The sequence below is a fragment of the Oncorhynchus gorbuscha genome, linkage group LG06 (assembly GCF_021184085.1).
Source record: "Oncorhynchus gorbuscha isolate QuinsamMale2020 ecotype Even-year linkage group LG06, OgorEven_v1.0, whole genome shotgun sequence".
NCBI lineage: Eukaryota > Metazoa > Chordata > Actinopteri > Salmoniformes > Salmonidae > Oncorhynchus > Oncorhynchus gorbuscha.
This window is the reverse complement of record NC_060178.1, coordinates 49,353,723-49,373,579: the sequence shown is the minus strand read 5'-3', so window position 1 is coordinate 49,373,579 and position 19,857 is coordinate 49,353,723. Positions and strand designations below refer to the sequence as shown.

Genomic DNA, 19,857 nt, shown 5'->3' with positions numbered 1-19,857 from the left:
CTCTGGGGGTTTGTAATATTTGTCCTGTATACCATGACTATGGGCTGTTCTTAGGCTAGACACAAAGCAGAGCTGCAAGAAGCTCTCACATTTCTCCCCGTTTCTTCAAATGTCTAATTTTCAAGTTTCACCTCCAGCTTAGCATTGTTCTATTTCTCCAAAGGTCAAATTTCATAGATGTTCCAAACATCCAACAGCAAAGTGTTTTTGACACCCTGCTGCTCCTACTCAGCATCGTCCCATTTCTCCAAAGGTATCATTTAGAAGCTGCTCCAAACATCACATTTCAAAGTGTTTTTGACACCCTGTGTTGCTGCTCCTACTCAGCATCGTCCCATTTCTCCAAAGGTATCATTTAGAAGCTGCTCCAAACATCACATTTCAAAGTTAGGGTTAGGGGTTAAGGTTTGGATAGGGTTAAACTTTTTAAAAGCTTCTCTGGTACTTTCATATACTTTTTAGCCGGTAGTTAGTAGCACTCATAAGCCAAAATTGGTCCCCGAAAAATTGCGTACTACATCACGTATGCGCAGATAAGTTCACCACGTCATTGCTCTCTCGATCTGCTGTGTCCACTGAGCTGTTTGGCCCGCCCTGCAACTTAATTGGATAACACTGGGCAGGTCTCTTCTAGTTATCACTCAAATGCGAGAGGCTGAAGTTCACTGGCTAGAACTCAAATTGCTAGGAGGCTGGCCCACGTGGGGGGAAATGTAGAGAAAAATGGCACGGCACAGCACAGCTTTAAACTGGGGATTTCATGGCTAATTGCGATAGAACAGTAATTCTGCTCATAGATTATGCATGTCTGAACGACACATGGACACATCCAGGCCAAAGGGGGAGGTTTAAAAAATACATTTTTAGTCGCTAAAATACCGGAGCATGTCTTTAAGTTTAGGCATTCCTTCAAGACAGTGGTGTAAAGTACTTAAGTAAAAATACTTGAAAGTATTATTAAGCCATTTTTTTGTAGAATCTGTACTTTACTATTTATATTTTTGAAAACTTTTACTTTAACTTCACTACAAAATATTGTACTTTTTTACTCCATACATTTTCCCTGACAACCAAAAGTACTTGTTACATTTTGAATGCTTAGCAGGACAGGAAAAGTGTCAAATTTTGCCTCTGGCCTGGCGGACTCACTCAACACACATGCATCTTTTGTAAATAGTGTCTGAGTGCTGGAGTGTGCCCCAGGCAATACATACATTTGAAAAACAAGAAAATGGTGCTGTCTGCTTTGCTTATTATTAGGAATTTTAAATGATTTATACATTTACTTTTACACCTCGGATTTGTGATATATGGCCAATATACCCCGACGAAGCACTGTATCCAGGCACTCAGCATTGCGTGGATAAGAACAACCCTTAGCCGTGGTATATTGGCCATATACCACACCTCATCTGGCCTTATTGCTTAAATATCACACGTACTCGGCGCCTCCCTCCAGTAAACAGAGTACTGTGATACAGCACTGAGACCAGAAATCAAACCTGCTATTTCACATGCCCTATGCCACAAAGCTACATACACTTGTGCAAACAGTAACACACAAAGACAAATACACAGATACAAGCACTGCAATACCTGAACACAAAAAATAAGTAACACATGCATAGACAGAATTGTATGCATGTCTCATACAGTCCCATTCAGTGGCTCTCGGTGTCATTTAAGATTACATTTACATTTAAGTCATTTAGCAGACGCTCTTATCCAGAGCGACTTACAAAGATGTGGGACAATGTTTTTATTTTATTTTAATGAGCATGACCTTCATTCTATTACAGCATATTGGATGACTGTCATTCATATTCCATTCACCCAGCTCAATGTAACATCGATAGGTTTAGCCTACTACATGATACTCAATACATGACACATTCAATACAGCCTGGCACACTCTTGCCTGCATCTAGCTGATCTAGGGTGTAATCATTAGTCCAACAGTTGCAAATGAGTTTCCGTTGGACAAATTCAAGCATGTTCATCCCTTTTTCATTCCCTTTGCTTCCGTTTAAGAAACGTTTTTCAACCCAATCGGCAGAATGAATACACCCTTGATAACACGCAAACACACTTCCCTTTAATAGCAGCCACATACAAACAGCACTGTATAATTCTTTCTTGCATCAGCATGCTCTCCTCCTCTCCTCCTCTCCAGCTCTCCTCTTCTCCTGCTCTCCTCCTCTCCTCCTCTCCTGCTCTCCTCCTCTCCTGCTCTCCTGCTCTCCTCCTCTCCTGCTCTCCTCCTCTCCTGCTCTCCTCCTCGCCTGCTCTCCTCCTCGCCTGCTCTCCTGCTCTCCTGCTCTCCTCCTCTCCTCCTCTCCTCCTCTCCTCCTCTCCTCCTCTCCTGCTCTCCTGCTCTCTTCCTCTCCTTCTCTCCTCCTCTCCTCCTCTCCTGCTCTCCTCCTCTCACCTTTTCACCTGTGGACTTCAGTGCACAACACATCAGCTGTCTGTGACCAGGCAACAAAAAAAACTTACCATGCCAAACCTTTATATCACAACCACTACACACAGCCTACATTGTCACCATATTAATGTCCTAGTCAACATAGCTACTAGAACTAACGCGTTAGTAAACCCGCTACAACCATGCAGTAATGTACAGTCAGCAGCAAACAGTTTAGCAGTTACATAAGCGGGCCCCAGTGGCAATAAATAAAACAAATGTTAGCTTGACTTTGAAGAGTTTCATTGTTGGATAGCCATAGCCAGTTAGCTAACATTGTATCCCCCTCTGTTTTAGCTGGGTGTTTAAGCAGGCTAAACTGGCTCGCTAGCTAAGTAAGTGAAAGTGAAATGCTTTTTCCTTAATTTATTTATGCAGAGGAGGACAGAAACTAGCTGTCCTCCGGCTACACCATGGTGCTACCCTACAGAATGCTGTTGAGGCTACTTATGACCTTCATTGCAAAACAGTGTGTTTTACCTAAAAATTATAACTTTAATGTTTCACTCTTTATTTTTATGAAATTCAGTGAGGAGGATGGTCCTCCCCTTCCTCCTCTGAGGAGCCTCCACTGGTCCCCCTGATTTGTTCATATTTTGGCCATGGAAGAACCACTTTCTGTACATACACATAACTACTGTAACACACATGTTTCTTGCATGTCTGAAACCTAAATAGAACCAAGCTAACGGCATGGAGCATACAGACAGAACTGTGATGTGAGCTCCATGTCAGTGACCCTGACGGAGTATGGAAACCCTGTTAATCTGAGGACTGGATGGATGTCATATCACCACTCACAAGATCTGACACATCGGCCTCACCCCTCAGTGCTCTTACTTCTCCCGGAGAGAAAAAAAAAACACATTCGGAGTGAGTGGCACACACACATGGCTCCACAGAGGAGAAAGGGGAGGACCATCCTCCTCAGTGAATTTCATATAAATTGTAAAACACTTGAAAATGAATCTATATTCACATCACCAAATAATTTATTAAAACACACACAAAAAAAACACCCTCCAACCTATCAGAGCTCTTGCAGCATGAACTGACATATCAAAGGATCAGAGAATGAATCTCATCCTGAAAGCATAGTCTGCAGCTAGCTAGCGCGGCAGTACATCACATGTGATGAGTGAGTAGTTGACTCAAAGAGAGAGAAAGACAATAGTTGAAAGGTTTTCAAGAAATTCATTTATTCAAAAATGGAGACAGCGAGAGAGAGATATTTTGTCATTTTCACTTTTACATACTTAGCTAGCAAATGCAGCTAGCTAGTTTAGCCTACTCAAACACCCAGCTTAAACAGAGGGATGCTATGGTAGCTAGCACTGAAGTCCACAAGTCAAGGGAAAGAGTGATTGGAGGAGAGTTCTTAGATGCGAGAAGGAATTAACGAGCAAAGTGATCATGCTGCTTGTATGTGGCTGCTATGAAAGTGAACTGGGTTTGCATGTGATGGGACCCACGTTATCCCAAAAGGTGTAGTCATCTGTCCAGAGAACATTCTTCCAAGAGTCTTGATGATCATCCAGGTGCTTCTTTTGCAAACTTGAGTCAACTTTTTGGAAAACATGGGTCACATTATGCCTGGTGAAAACCAAAACTGAATCTCATACCAACGGTCAAGCATGGTGGTGGCAGTGTGATAGTTTGGGAATGCTTTGCTGCCTCAGGGTCTGGACGGCTTTCCTTAATAGAAGGAACCATGAATTCTGCTCTGTATCAGAGAATTCTACAGGAGAATAACAGGCCATCCATTTGTGAGCTGAAGCTGAAGCGCAACTGGGTCATGCAGAAAAACAATGATCCAAAACACAGAATTAAGTCTACGTGAAAATGGCTAAAAAGCAGCAAATTTGAAGTTTTGGGATGGCCTAATCAAAGTCCAGACTTAATCCCAATTGAGATGTTGTGGCAGGACTTGAAACGAGCAGTTCATGCTTGGAAACCCACAAATGCCACTAAGTTACAGCAGTTCTTCATGGGAGAGTCATCCAAAATTTGTCCACAGCGACTTGAGAGACTGATCAACGACTACAACAAGGGTTTGGTTGGAGTCATTGCAGCTAAAGGTAGCACACCAGTTATTGAGTGCAAGTGTAACAGTTTTGCTTCTGTCCCTCTCCTCGCCCCTACCTGAGCTCGAACCAGGGACCCTCTGCAAGCATCGACAACAGTCACCCTCGAAGCATCATTACCTGTTGCTCGACAAAAGCCGCAGTCCTTGCAGAGCAAGAGAAACAACTACTTCCGAGTCTCAGAGCCGGTGACGTCACCGATTGAAACGCAATTAGCGCGCACCCAGCTAACCATTTCACACCAGTTACACAAGGGGGCAATTACTTTTTTCACACAGGGGCGTTGGGTGTTGCTTAACTTTGTTTATAAAATGAATGAAATAAGTATGTAATTGTTGTGTGACTTGTTCATTCAGGTTCCCTTTATCTAATATTATGTTTTGATTGAAGACCTGATAACATTTATGATCAAAAATATGCGAAAGTAGAGAAAATTAGAATGAAGGAAAATACTTATCATGACACTGTATTCATTCCGCTGATTCTATTGAAAAACGTTTCTTAAACAAAGACAAATGGAACAAAACAGGGATAAACATACCTGAATTTGTCCAATAGAAACTCTAGTTTGCAACTGTTGGACTAAGGATTACACTCTAAGTCAGCTAGATGCAGGCACGAGTGTGCAAGGCAGTATTGACAGTGTCACTGTCTGCCACCTTGATTACTTTCATTTGTCTCTAAACCTGTGCACCTACATTGTAAACTTTCATTCATTGACTAGGTTGTAGCAACCTCATGATGGGTGCAGGGAAAATTATAGTATCATGTGTTAACCTAAACCTATCGATGTTACACTGAGCTGGGTGAACGGAACAATGAATGACAGTCATTGAATATGCTATAATAGAAATACGGTCATACTCATTAAAAAAAAAGTATTGTCCCCCTCATCTTAAACAGCACCGACCCCCACTGTGTCACACACACACACACACACACCCACACACAGGTGGGTGGGCATGCGCTGACGCTAATGCACACACACACACACCTGAATGAATCCTTTGCATAAAAAGTTTAGTTTTGAAACTGCATTAACAGTGCAGTAACTGCAGTCAACTGTGGTATTTTGGATGCAGTAATTGCAGTTCACTGCATAATTACTGCAGTAATTAGTTTGTAATGTGGAGTGTTTAAACAGTGTGTTTAGAGCAGCCAGGCCTAATTTGGGTCCATCCCTTACAAAACAAGATTGCAGCATACTGCAGTTGTAATGCACTATATAACTGCATTCTTGTATTGTAAGGGATGGACCCAAATTAGGCCTGGCTGCTCTAAACGCACTGTTTAAACACTCCACATGACAAAGAAACATGCTCACTGCGCTTAGAGAGAGAGATGTCTGCTCTCCTACCTTTTACACCAGCGACGTCTCTGGACCTCCAGCCCAGGGCAGTGAAACGTGCGCGAAGTCCTTGATCCATCCATCCATCCATCACATGGTGACGCGCAGGGCTTTCCCCGGACAATACAACCCACTGGGCACAGACTTAAGTTCAACATCTAGTTTTGATTTACATTTCGTTTGAGTTTTCAACTGACGTGAATTCAAGAAAAACATGCACATGTCATTGGATTTAGGTTAAAAGTTGGGTGAAAAAAATACGAAATTCCCTTATTTGAAGTCCAATCAGTTTTCCACGTTGATTCAACTTCGTCACATAGAATGTTTTTGTTGAAATGACATAGAAACAGTTTTTGCCCAGTGGGAAGCTCGTGATCAGTGGAGAAAGGGCTGCACAGAGTAGTTGACTAGCCTAAACGGCTGTAATATAAAGACAATTTGGTCCAGCGGCGTTACCGGATACCGAGCAGAGGGACTTGGAGAAGCTCGTGCCCATCTTCTGTCGAACGGCGGTTAAATTAGACTTAATGTGCGTCCTTACAGAAATTGCGGTTGATGTGTGATATAGACTACACTGTTTCGTTTGACATGAAGAAAGTAGGCAAGTTCACGTGTAGCTTATCTCGGTTAAAATACAGCACAACAAGAACGTCAGGATAATGATGAAAGGGTCATAATAATAATAATATCACAATTGTACATTTTAAATAAAAACAAATATGAGTATTGTGGTTTCGGTCCTGTGTGTTATACTTTTTGCAACAGATTGCTTCTCATTTCGTTGGAGCTCAGTAGCTTATTTAGATGGACAATTGTTGCAGAACCTGAAAAGTAGTTTAAATATAGCATAATCCACAAACATAGGATATCTAAACTATTAAAATTACGTTCATTTGTTTAACTCTGAGCTAGCCTATAGGCCAATTAGAAAATTGTCATTGCATTTTTCCTGATTTATTTTTTTCCATTTAGGCCTATATATGTATATGTGTGTATATATATATATATATATATATATATATATATATATATATATATATATATATATACGATTCTTGAATTGCTCGGTTATAGCTAAAACATCCGCTGGTGTTTAACCGGATATTCTCAAAATTAGAACATCTGTAATTTAATTGAACATGTGAGATATTCGTTCTCTAAAGGCAATCCAGGTCTTTACTATTGCAAACAGGCGAGCGCTTCAGGCGAAAGGTGTTTAATTTTCCCAATTATTTTCGAAATAATTCATAGGCCTATAACAAAACGGCTATTTATTTTCTTATAAGGCTACTGTAGATGTTTTAACCTTTTGTGTGTATTGAGTAAACATGATATTTTCGGCGGAGCCTAACTGTTCAATGCTTGAAGGCACATTTAAACGAAAGACATGGGGAAGGATGAACAGATTTTGGACAGAATTTTTTATTAAACATTTTGAAAACAAGATTCTTAACAACATTCCATTTTGAAACATGTCTTTGTTTTGACTTATTCACACTTGGGACATTTAAACGTTTATCGAATAAATATATAGAACTCATATGTAGCCTAAAGATATAGCGTTCACATACTAGTCGGAAATAGGAAACTCTGGAAGTCGGATATTTCCGAGTTTCCTAGTTCCGACTTTCACGGGAACGCGGCATCGACAGCACCGTGCAGAATATACTTCACCATCTTGCCATGATGCTGCTGTTTAGGCCTGTTTCACGTTGGATTTCTAAAAATTCTAAATAATTTTAGCACCAAAAACACTGGATAAATCTCTGAGGCCAATGACTGAATCTCCTCCGCTTTATTGTCTGATTGAGTGATGAATGAATTGATTGATAATCAATCAATAATAACTTTTCACTAAAATAGGACATATTTTTGTAAAATGTTTAAAGATCAGACAAAGTACCAAAATAAGTTATTTCGTTAAGTTAAGACGAATTGCATTTGCACCACAATGAGGTTCACTTAAAATCTATGCAATTATCCAAGATAATTCATTATCTTCTTCTGTGCAGCATGTTGGGAGGTAAAAAACAACACCTCTATTCCACTTAATTATGATTCGACTTGCAAACACCTCTCATAATTATCCTTGTCGTGTCAACCAGGTCGCCATCAGCCTTACACTAACAACTGGCATTGACAAAGTGGTTCAGAACTTCTGCACAATATCGCACATCATATATCTAGGCAGCAGGTAACACATGATCCAGGGATTTCTTGATGACAGTAAGGTTTTTTAGTTAGTCTAAGTCGGCACCATACCCTCAGCTCAAAATATTCTAATTTGTATGCCAAAAAACAAGCATCCTCTGTAGCCATCTCTCAACACATCAGATCAGACAGAAGATATATTGAGCTATAAGACACCGTACTGCGGACTTAATTAATTAGTATTCACAAGCCGCGAGATCACCTATTATTATTATTATTATTATACAATTTTTAAAAAATCCATGAATTAAGAGTTTAGTTAAGTTGGTGCATAGAGTTTTAGCAGCGAATGTCATCCTTATATTTGTAGCTATTATGTAAATCACCTCCCATCGAATTTCTATATCCACCTAATTACGGGCAGCGTAGCCTAGTGGTTAGAGCGTTGGACTAGTAACCGGAAGGTTGCGAGTTCAAACCCCCGAGCTGACAAGGTACAAATCTGTCGTTGCCCCTGAACAAGGCAGTTAACCCACTGTTCCCAGGCCGTCATTGAAAATAAGAATATTTTCTTAACTGACTTGCCTGGTTAAATAAAGGTAAAATTAAATTACCATAACTATCAATACGCCATAACAATAAATGTTACCCCAAAATGTTTCTTATCTTAGTGCAGTTAGGCTTCTCGTTTACATTATATGGGCCACATGTCCAGTAGAAGTAAGAGGATATCGTAGACTATTTGCATGCTGTAACATTGTATTAAGACGTTCTGAATCATCATCGAGCAACAAAAGCTTTGAAAAGTAAGGTAACTAAATAACACAAAAACTGTTCTCTACACATATGTACACTTGGGAATAAATAAAGTCTAATATCTGGCCCAGTTGATCATTTATTTTTGTTTTGTTTTTGTTTTGTTTAAAACAATAGAAAAATCGATTGAAAATATCGGTTAAGACGCGTCCTTGGCCTTAATCTAAGGAAGAGAAGGATGAGAGAGGAGGAGAGGAAAGTACCAAGACAGGAGGAAAGAACCATGGGCCATGCTTTCGTGTTAGATGACTGGAGGTTTGGGTTACCGTGCCATACATGTCCTGCATGCAGGGTTGCTAAAAGGGATGGAACTAGACTTGCAATATTCAAACGTTCCCTTTCCGTTAACGGGGATGGAAGGCTATATCAGGGAGTCCCCTCCATCATCACAGTCCGGTACATCAACGGGGCTTGCAGGAGCTGCAAAGGTGTATTGCTTTTTTCCGTGGTTCGATCACTTTGATTTCAATTCAGTCCCAATGATAAAATCAATACCGGGTTCTCTTCCTTGAGTCCCGCCAGCTTCAAGATGCTCAAGGCTCTTTTAAGACGCCATGTAGAGAATCAAAACAAACAAGTAGGGGTTTATTGTCTGAGAAAAACATTTCAGTTTTGTTTTCTTTCTGTTCAGTAGGTCGACTTTGCCAAGTTTGATTCACAAGACTCCAAATGTTAATCAGGGTTTCTCTGAGATCTTTTGCATCATAAAATATTAATCAGTCTATTGATTTGACTGTTTGTGATCCCGTGTCGAGATCAAGAGGTCTTGGTGTATTGAAGTTCATTCAAAGAGCATCTTTAAGACTTATCGAACAATTATATCTGCGCACATGAAATAGGCTACTTAGCCGATGTGCGCACCTACCTTGCTTGTTTCTTTAAGTATGAAGCAGTATGCTGTATGTTGTACTTATAAAATGTACACTGAGTGTTTTTCCTAAAGGAATAACTGTAAACAAAAATGCAAAAAGAAAAATATAAATAATATATTTAAAATGAAATTAAACTTAAAATTACGTTTAAGAAGGGGGCAAAAGTCATGTCACGAGTAAGTCTCTTACATGAAGAATTCCGTGGAGGCCAGTTTCCCGTGGTTTCCGTTGGAGGGGTCTCTGTTGTTGTTACCGGGGCCGCAACCGTTGTAGCTTCGGCTCGCCAGCTTGTCGTACTTCTCCTTGTAGAGGTCCCGCTCTTTGGCCAAGCGCACAACGTCCTGCTTCAGCTGCTCCACCTGGCTCAGGAGCGTGCACTTCTCGCTCTCCAGCATGTGCCTCTGCTGCACGCGCTTGTAGCGGCAGGACTGCGCGTAACCTCGGTTCTTGAGCGTGCGTCTCTTCTGCTTTAGGCGGATCACCTCCTCTTTGCTGAACCCCCTCAGTTGCCGGTTGAGCTCGCGCACTGTCATGCTGACCAGCTGCTCGTCCGAGAAGCGGTCCTCGAGGCGGTGTCCGTGGTGGTGGTGGTGATGGTGGGCCTGGTGATGGTGACCGGCCGAGGTCGCGGATAGATCCTCCCCTACATACTGCTGTCCGCGGAAGCCCTCGTAGCCCTGGTGGTGGTGATGGTGGTGATGGGCGTTGCCGATGAGGGCCTCCACCGCATCCTCGGGGGTCAGGTTGAGGGCTTCGGGGTTGATGTGGTGCTGGTAGCTGGGGATCCAGTACAGGTCCTCCAACTGAGGCTTACCGCCAACGCTCTGGGTGTTGCTGCTGCCGCTGTTGTTGCTGTTGACGCCGTTGTCCAGGTTTTGGCTCGACTGGCCACCGGGGCTGGGAGCGCAGAAGCTGGGCGAGGAAGGCACGGAGGAGCAGGGCGTGCTAATCGGGGTGGAGGAGAGGGATCCCGGGGGGAGGCGGTGGCAGTAACGGTCAGCCTCTGGAGGTTCCTTCTTTACTTCAAACTTCAGTAGGTCGAAGTCGTTGACGTACTCGATGGCCAGTGGGCTATTGGGCAGCTCTGCGCTCATGGCGAGGTCGGTGGCCATGTCAGTCCATGCGACGACTCCCGCCCTCACAGCCAAACCAACACCCGGCAGGACACTGGGCAGCCCTCGCGGATGCAGATTGCTTCTTCGATTCGAAGAGGACGTCTGTGTGCCCGGTGCGTGGAGTTGTAAGGTTGTATAGATGAGGGGGTACTTCGTATTAAACTGCTAGTCCTTAAAACAAATACTATGTATAGCGGCGACGGTGTTAATATATGTATGCACGCAAATTAACTTGTACACCTGCCAGTTCTCCTCTGCCAATTTTCTTGTTGACAATTTATCCCAGGTCAAATTCACTTTTTAATACCACGGCCCAGGGCCGGCTGAAACTCGAGCCCCCTGGTGAAATTTGGAGACACCAACCGGTCCTGTACTCCCTCCACCTCTGTACCGACTCGCGCCTTCTGATTTACTGTCCTTCAGTCAGTGGTTGTGAAGGAAAGCAGCACAAGGGATGGTTTTATTTTCTCATCTCCTGTTCTGGAGTTGTTGCTCTCTTGTTGTCTGTTTTAAAAAAATGTATCTATTTTCCTGTATCCTTCTTCTTCGCCTCGACTGACGCAAGGACAGCGAGTCCAGGCTCTCTGCAGGAGGAGAGCAGGAAGGCTCGCGATGCTCGCGACTGAAGTTACTGCAGCATGCAGCATGTGTTACATATGACCAGAATAAAACTTTCCACACGAGACACGAGCATGACTGCTCGGAAAAAAAAATCACTGTGCACTAGACACGCGCGCGTAAAAGATGCGTATAAAAAATAATAATAATACCAAAAAAAAACTCCCACTTTCTGCATCTGCTGGAGTCCACAATGGAATGGTTCGGAGAAAAACAGTTCTCAAGAGTTCTTACAAGCAAAAAAATAGGTATGTATATTAAAAATAGATATTCCTTAAGCGGTGGTGGGACACAGGACTAACTGGTGCTGTTTCTGAAGGGTCAGTCCATATTTATCAGTTTGCTGTGTACTCACGAATGCGCCGGTCCCCACGGTTTTCCCTTTCACTCTGGGAACGTTGCGTCCTGTGTGTGAGAGTGTGTGTATATGTGTGTGTGAGCTGATGAATTCCTTTCACAGTTGGCTCTCTCTATCCGGCAGATGGCCGTGACTTTCGGCTCTGCAGTGCAGCGCAACATCGCAGTGTCACTGAGACGCCGGGAAAGGCCATTTGCACTTTTAAAGACACCACGCGCCCGACCCTCCCACCTCGTATGTGACGGACCAATGGGAGAAGATGACAGCGGTGGATTTGCATTATCCTAGAGCAACATCTCGCGCTGGGACCAGCCGGCAGCTGTCGGAACGCAGAACTCAAGCTCGCGGAACAGGTTCATCTCCCCCCTCTAGCGACGAGATCGTGCTACTGCACGGAGAGGAGAGAGGCAGGCACATGTAAGGTACGTGGGAGGCGCTCCGCTAGGCTAGCTAACTTCCACACGATTGGGGGGAATATTATATTATCAATATTATTATTATAAAACAGACTAAACAAGGGAGGAATAAGAGAGTCTGGTTAAGTTTGAGGTGCTTGGCCACTCCGTAAAGCCCCTATGGGAGCACTGGTAGCAGGGGAGTCCCGTTAACGCTCTCATAAAAAAATCACACAACAAAAAGTTGTCTCAGGTTTCACTTCAAAACTGAATGAAACACCTAATGAAAAGCGTATAGAAAAAAAGCATGAGATAATATTGGGATGAAGTGGGATGGTAAAAGTTGGAGAGGTGTGATTATACGCTTCTTATTTGATGTATATTATACCACATACAAGGACACATGTCCTATGCAGCTGTGGTCTGAAAAACCTGCTGAGGGTCCGGGCGATTGGTGGGGGATTAATTACAATTAGGCTATTCCACGCGATGGCCCCTGCTCGGGGTTTTAAGTCGCAATTAACTACAAATTGCATGCCGACCCATCTCCGCCGATCGACAAAATAATTAAACTTCGCGTGCAACGTGCTCCCCCATCGTGCGCGGAACGCGCAATGTACGCCCCCCATCATGGAGACATACGTCTTCATCTGGAGAGGCACCCGGGCTAAAGAAAATCAAAGCAGAAGGTTGAGCAGAACGTCGATACCAGTGATATGCGTCTCAAGGGAGGGTAGGATGAATACTGAGATTCTGCCCACTTGTGTCTTTTCTCTGCAAATTGGGTTAGGCGTTTAGTCGAGGGGCAATTAAAGCATAACGGTAGAATAGTTATTTGTCATATTACACTGAACAAAAATACAAACGCAACATGTAAAGTGTTGGTCCCATGTTTCATGAGCTAAAATAAAATACCTCAGAATTGTTTCATATGCACAAAAAGCTTATTTCTCTTAAATTGTGTGCACAAATGTATTTACATCAGTGAGCGTTCCTCCTTTGCCAAAATAATCCATCCACCTGACAGGTGTGGCAAATCAAAAAGCTGATTACACAGATGCAACTTGTGCGTGGGACAATTAAAAGGCCGCTCTAAAATGTGCAATTTTGTCACACAACACAATGCCCGATGTGACAAGTTGAGGGAGTGTGCAATTGGCATGCTGACTGCAGGAATGTCCACCAGAGCTGTTGCCAGAGAATTGAATGTTCATTTCTCTACCATAAGCCACTTCCAATGTAATTTTAGAGAATTTAGCGGTATGTCCAACCGGCCTTACAACCGCAGACCACGTGTATGGTGTCGTGTGGATGAGTGGTTTGCTGATGTAAACATGAACAGGGTGCTCCATGGTGGCGGTGTTGTTATGGTATGGGCAAGCATAAACTACGGACAAAGAACACAATTGCATTTTTTTTCCCGATGGCAATTTGAATGCAGAGCAACCGTGACGAGATCCTGAGGCCCATTGTCGCGCTGTTCATCCGACACCATACCCTCTTGTTTCAGCACGATAATTGCGCCAAATGGTGGCTACACCAGATAATCTTTTCCGATCCATGCCCCTACCTTTTTTTTCCTAACCAACAGATGCATATCTGTATTCCCAGTCATGTGAAATCCATAGATTTCTACGGAATCTATTTAAATGGACCGATTTCCATTTAGTAAAATGTTTGAAAATGTTGCATGTTGCATTTCTATTTTTGTTTAGTATAAATTAAAGGAATATATTTGTCATAGCCCTTTAGGCCCTGCAGAGAGAGAGACGGGTGTGGTCTAGTGATAAGATGAAAAACGTCCGTAGCCTAAGTTAATAATGGTTAAGAGGTCATGCGTAATGGTAGTGCATTGTCAAATGAACCTACATGGCCCCTAGGCCCCCACACTCGGATGGTCTAGTGATATTGAGATGGAAAAAGAGGTGGAGGGCAAGCAGTAAGTTAACTTAGTCAGGTATAATATGAGATGAGTAGCCAATAGCCACCATAAAACCTGCACCTGACTGCGCTGAGCTCAACTTCCTGTCCAACACTACAGCTGTGAAATACACTGTGTGCGTCCTGACACTGCGCTGAGCTCAACTTCCTGTCCAACACTACAGCTGTGAAATACACTGTGTGCGTCCTGACACTGCGCTGAGCTCAACTTCCTGTCCAACACTACAGATGTGAAATACACTATTTGTCTCCCAAATGGCATCTTATTCCGAATGTAGTGCACCACTTTTGACCATGGCCAATAGGGCTCTGGTCAAATGTAGTGCACTATGTAGGGAATAGGGTGCCAGTTGGGAGGCATTCTCTCTTCCCGGCTCAAATCTGCTGGCTAAGATGAAAAGAAAAGTAGGACTGTAAGATGAGAACGGGACAGAAATATCAAGGTATTTGAAGTTTAAGGTGCACTAAGTCATCATAACGGGGGTTGGGGGGGTTTTATCAAATAAGCAGGAACCGGACCCCAAACGCCAAGCTAAGCAGTCTGCATTGAAATGCCACATTTAAGAAGATCTGCCATTTGGTCCATTCATTGTGAGAGGGAAGTGTGTGTGGCCGAGGCCTTGAGACGTACATTTAGAAGAAGTCAGGGATTCCTTTGTGTCTTTGCTTATTGGGTGTTCGCTGCTGGCGCAGTTCTTACCGATTTAAGCAAACATGAACATCAGCACGCGGGAGATCCACATAGCGAGTGGGAGATTATTTGAGCAGGGTGGGCACAAGCGCAAGCTTTGGGCGAAGTTAACCCTCTTCTTTCCAAAGTCTACTCCTTGGTCTGTGTGTGTGTGTGTGGGGGGGTGTAAGGTTATCAGAGACAGAGTTTTTGTGGCCATCTTAAAGTCTTAAATGCTGGTCTTAAGGAATCAGTTTCCATTTCTAGAGGGCCACACATACACACTTTATGAAGCCAATAGGAGGTCAACAGAAAGAGGCAACATGTTAAATGGAGATTTGACAGAAAACCCTACATACCTGCCCACATGTTGTTCGGTGTTTGCCAAAGCTTACATTGAGTCAGTGAAAAAGTCAGTTTACTTTATCCAATACTTTGCACATCCTGAATCTATGAGACATGAAGATAATGTAGGGAAAGAGGTAATGACAGAAGGAAAGGAAATAGTTGGGACGAGTGAGGAGAGAGCTAATGAATCATTTCTCACAAAGAAACTGATCTTTATTTAATGGAATAGCCACTCTGTTTATAATAAGTTTGTATTTTTTATGCTACTGCGGAGAAGAAACACACACACACACACACACACCTCTCTCTCTCCTCTCCCTTTTCTTGTGCGCTTTTACAAAACATTCAAATATTGATCTTAATTAGGCTTTGCCGAGCTCAGCAGCCTGTGTTGAGGGTTTGAGACAAGCAGCAGCAGACACCTGTCTAAGGCACTTACATCTTCAGCAAGAGGGAGTAGGGAAATAAGAAGGGAGGATGGAAATAAGAAGGGAGTAGGGAAATAAGAAGGGAGGATGGAAATAAGAAGGGAGTAGGGAAATAAGAAGGGAGGATGGAAATAAGAAGGGAGGATGGAAATAAGAAGGGAGGATGGAAATAAGAAGGGAGGATGGAAATAAGAAGGGAGTAGGGAAATAAGAAGGGAGGATGGAAATAAGAAGGGAGGATGGAAATAAGAAGGGAGTAGGGAAATAAGAAGGGAGGATGGAAATAAGAAGGGAGGATGGAAATAAGAAGGGAGGATGGAAATAAGAAGGGAGGATGGAAATAAGAAGGGAGTAGGGAAATAAGAAGGGAGGATGGAAATAAGAAGGGAGGATGGAAATAAGAAGGGAGTAGGGAAATAAGAAGGGAGTAGGGAAATAAGAAGGGAGGATGGAAATAAGAAGGGAGGATGGAAATAAGAAGGGAGTAGGGAAATAAGAAGGGAGTAGGGAAATAAGAAAGGAGGATGGAAATAAGAAGGGAGGATGGAAGAGTGATAGCTCCTGGTCTTCGACAGTGGCGTAGCGCAAAATGGCCCCGCAAGGTTCGAGCAAGCCCCCCTCTCAAACCTTTTTGTTGCCATGGGACACAGAAAAAAAGGTGTAGTTTAATAGCTAATCTCATGCTATTTTTTAAGCAATAAAACACGAGGAGGTGTGGTATATGGCCAATATACCATGGCTGTTCTTATGCACGATGCAATGTGGAGTGCCTGGATACAGCCCTTAGCCTTGTTATATTGGCTACATACCCCCCCCCCCCAGGTGCCTTATTGATCATATAAACTTGTTACCAACGTAATTAGAACAGTAACATTTGATCAAATACGTTCCGTAATACCTCTGGTCTGATACACCGTGGCTTCCAGCCTCTGGTCTGATACACCGTGGCTTCCAGCCTCTGGTCTGATACACCGTGGCTTCCAGCCTCTGGTCTGATACACCGTGGCTTCCAGCCTCTGGTCTGATACACCGTGGCTTCCAGCCTCTGGTCTGATACACCGTGGCTTCCAGCCTCTGGTCTGATACACCGTGGCTTCCAGCCAAATCAGCATTCAGGGCTCGAACCACACAGTTTATTACACATTTTGCCATGAGGCCGAGAGAAAATGTTCCTGTTTTAGAGCTCAAGAATTCTTGAAAGACCGGACACCTTTTTTCCCCACAGATATTTGTCTTAATCTATATGCTTGATAGACCAAAGTATCAGCTATCACACAAACCCCCCCAAATGTCTTCATAAAATGCAACTTCTTGGATTTATGTAAACTCCTTCAGTCACCATAAAAGGCATTTCATTTGTACAATTATTGTCCAACAAGCGTTTAAAAACCTTGATTGTTTAATTCTATCTTTAGATTTTTAAATGTTGTAGAAATATATATAGAATATTTTATAGCACTATTATATGCTCCAGAGCTAATTCCGTTAGCATTTTGGTATTTTTTTCTAGATTTAGAACGTAAAACAACATTTATAAAGCAATGCCTTAGATCTTGCACAGAAAAAAATTAAATTGTTGAGCAATATGTATGAAATATGAACATGTATGCTCACACTAAGTCGCTCTGGATAAGAGCGCCTGGAAATGACCAAACTGTAAATGTGAAAATATGTTGCACAACAGTGATTCAAATATTGACAAGCCTCTGACGGAGTTGACAACAGATACTCAAAACGAACATATTTTTGCCTCTAAAAATGAGTTAAATACAAACATTTGTAAAAAATGGAAAATTATTAATTTGAAAAAATCTCATTAAAAAACCCACTAATCAGATCTTTCAGCTTCTGATGGAGTTGATGTTTTATGGAATATATTTTTAAATATATTTTTTAAATTTATATTGTTGAATAATAGTGAAGACATCAAAGTATCCACCCTTTGCCTTGATGATGCTTTGCACACTCTTGGCATTCTCTCAACCAGCTTAATGAGGAATGCTTTTCCAACAGTCTTGAATGAGTTTCTACATATGCTGAGCACTTGTTGGCTGCTTTTCCTTCACTCTGTGGTCCAACTCATCCCAAACCATATCAATTGGGTTGAGGTCAGGGGATTGTGGAGGCCAGGTCATCTGATGCAACACTCCATCACTCTCCAAGGTCAAATAGCCCTTACAAAGCCTGGATGTGTGTTTTGGGTCATTGTCCTGTTGAAAAACAAATGATAGTCACACTAAACCCAAACCAGATGGGATGGCATATCACTGCAGAATGCTGTGGTAGCCATGCTGGGTAAGTGTGTCTTGAATTCTAAATAAATCACAGTGTCATCAGCAAAGCACCCCCACACCATCACACCTCCTCCTCCTCCATGCTTCACGGTGGGAACAAACATGCAGAGATCATCCGTTCACCTACTCTGCGTCTCACAAAGACACGGCGGTGGGAACCAAAAATATCAAATGTGGACTCATCAGACCAAAAGGACAGATTTCCACCGGTCTAATGTCCATTGCTTGTGTTTCTTGGCCCAAGCAAGTCTCTTCTTCTTATTGGTGTCCTTTAGTAGAGGTTTCTTTGCACCAATTCAACCACGAAGGCCTGATTCATAGTCTCCTCTGAACAGTTGATGTTGAGATGTGTCTGTTACTTGAACTCTGTGTTATATGCAATTTCTAAGTCTGGTAACGCTAATGAACTTATCCTCTGCAGAAGAGGTAACTCTGGGTATTCCATTCCTGTGGCGGACTTCATGAGAGCTAGGGCCATCTTCTGTATATCACCCCTAACTGATTGGCTCAAACCCATTAAGAAGGGGAATAAAATTCCACAAATTAACTTGTAACAAGGCACACCTGTTAATTGAAGTGCATTCCAGGTGACTACCTCATGAAGCTGGTTGAGAGAATGTCAAGAGTGTGCAAAGCTGTCATCAAGGCAAAGGGTGGCTACTGGTTTTAGTGATAGCTTGAAAACCACATTGAAACCTTTCCTAAAGTTTAGGAAGAAAACTAACTGAACATAATTCATGATGGTTTTTATTGAATTTTAGTTTGTTTTGGAGTCAAAGATAATAGTTTCAGTATAGTTTTAGTTTTGTAAATTATTTTATTTCAGTTTATTAAATCGTTTTTTTCGTAATTCGTTTTCGTATTTGTTTCAGTTTAGCTACTACAATAACCTTGGTCTACATTGTGTGTGTGTGAGCTCCTTAGCGTGTATTAATGCTCTGTGTTGCCGCGGTAACTTCGGCTGTGTGAACATGCTCCCCAGGGCGACGCAACAGTAATTCGTCACCGTGACGACGCCTCGGTTAAATAGCGTATTAATGGTCTAAATGTCAGGAGCTGTACACATATATACACACACACAAACACACAAAGGGGCGTAGTAATAGTTTTATTATCAGCTCTGGGCTCAGTAGGCAGGTAATGGATGGATTACACATCCCAACATCCTCTCTGTGCCACCCTCCATCTCCCTACACACTAATTATATGACACAAAGAGATGATCTAGGAGAAGAGACCGATCTTGGAGAGGGATGGAAGATGAGAGAATGTAGGAGGGAGAGAGGTTGGTGGGTAATCAGCAGACAATCAGAGGCTAGCACCCCCGACCCAAGAGCAAAACAAAGTCCAACAACAGAATACATGCGCCTAGAGCAGACAATCAGAGGCTAGCACCCCCGACCCAAGAGCAAAACAAAGTCCAACAACAGAATACATGCGCCTAGAGCAGACAATCAGAGGCTAGCACCCCCGACCCAAGAGCAAAACAAAGTCCAACAACAGGCATGTACAGTAATAACATTTTATTTGAAATTCATCAAGCTCCAATTTACAAAAAAAAACGAAACATGTTCAAATATCAATTCAATCTGCATTACAAACATCATTGCTGTATGAAATGTATGAGTCCATAAAGCCAACGTTTAGCTACATTAAAGACCCTGAGTATGGTTGAGTATGGTTGAGACAGACACAGATAAGGGTCTGAGAAACGTCAGAGCTTCCATAAGCATTCAATACATACGTCTCTGTAGTATTTTCAAAAGCTCATTTGGTGTTCAGGCAGTATCCATTCTAGTTCCTGTAGTTCTAGAGTCGAGGCTTGATCTGCAGTATTCTCTCTATGGAAGATAGACAGACAGGCAGTATCCATTCTAGTTCCTGTAGTTCTAGAGTCGAGGCTTGATCTGCAGTATTCTCTCTATGGAAGATAGACAGACAGGCACAACAGAAACA

General features: G+C 42.6%; 2 protein-coding genes across 7 annotated transcripts in view; both read right to left on the bottom strand.

The window, feature by feature from the left end:
• Window positions 1–8,929: 8,929 nt before the first annotated feature.
• LOC124038054 (transcription factor MafAa-like) lies at window positions 8,930–11,986 on the bottom strand. The gene has a single exon (XM_046353455.1). The coding sequence runs from the start codon at window positions 10,845–10,847 to the stop codon at window positions 9,921–9,923; it is 927 nt and encodes a 308-aa protein (XP_046209411.1). The 5' UTR covers window positions 10,848–11,986; the 3' UTR covers window positions 8,930–9,920.
• A 7,423-nt stretch (window positions 11,987–19,409) lies between these two features.
• LOC124038053 (zinc finger CCCH domain-containing protein 3-like) overlaps window positions 19,410–19,857 on the bottom strand; it is a 144,666-nt gene continuing 144,218 nt past the window's right edge. For all 6 annotated transcript variants that reach the window (XM_046353449.1, XM_046353451.1, XM_046353453.1 and 3 more), the window contains exon 12: window positions 19,410–19,822. In XM_046353449.1, coding sequence (XP_046209405.1) covers window positions 19,791–19,822 — 32 coding nt within the window. In that variant the 3' untranslated portion in view covers window positions 19,410–19,790. The remainder of the gene's footprint in view (window positions 19,823–19,857) is intronic.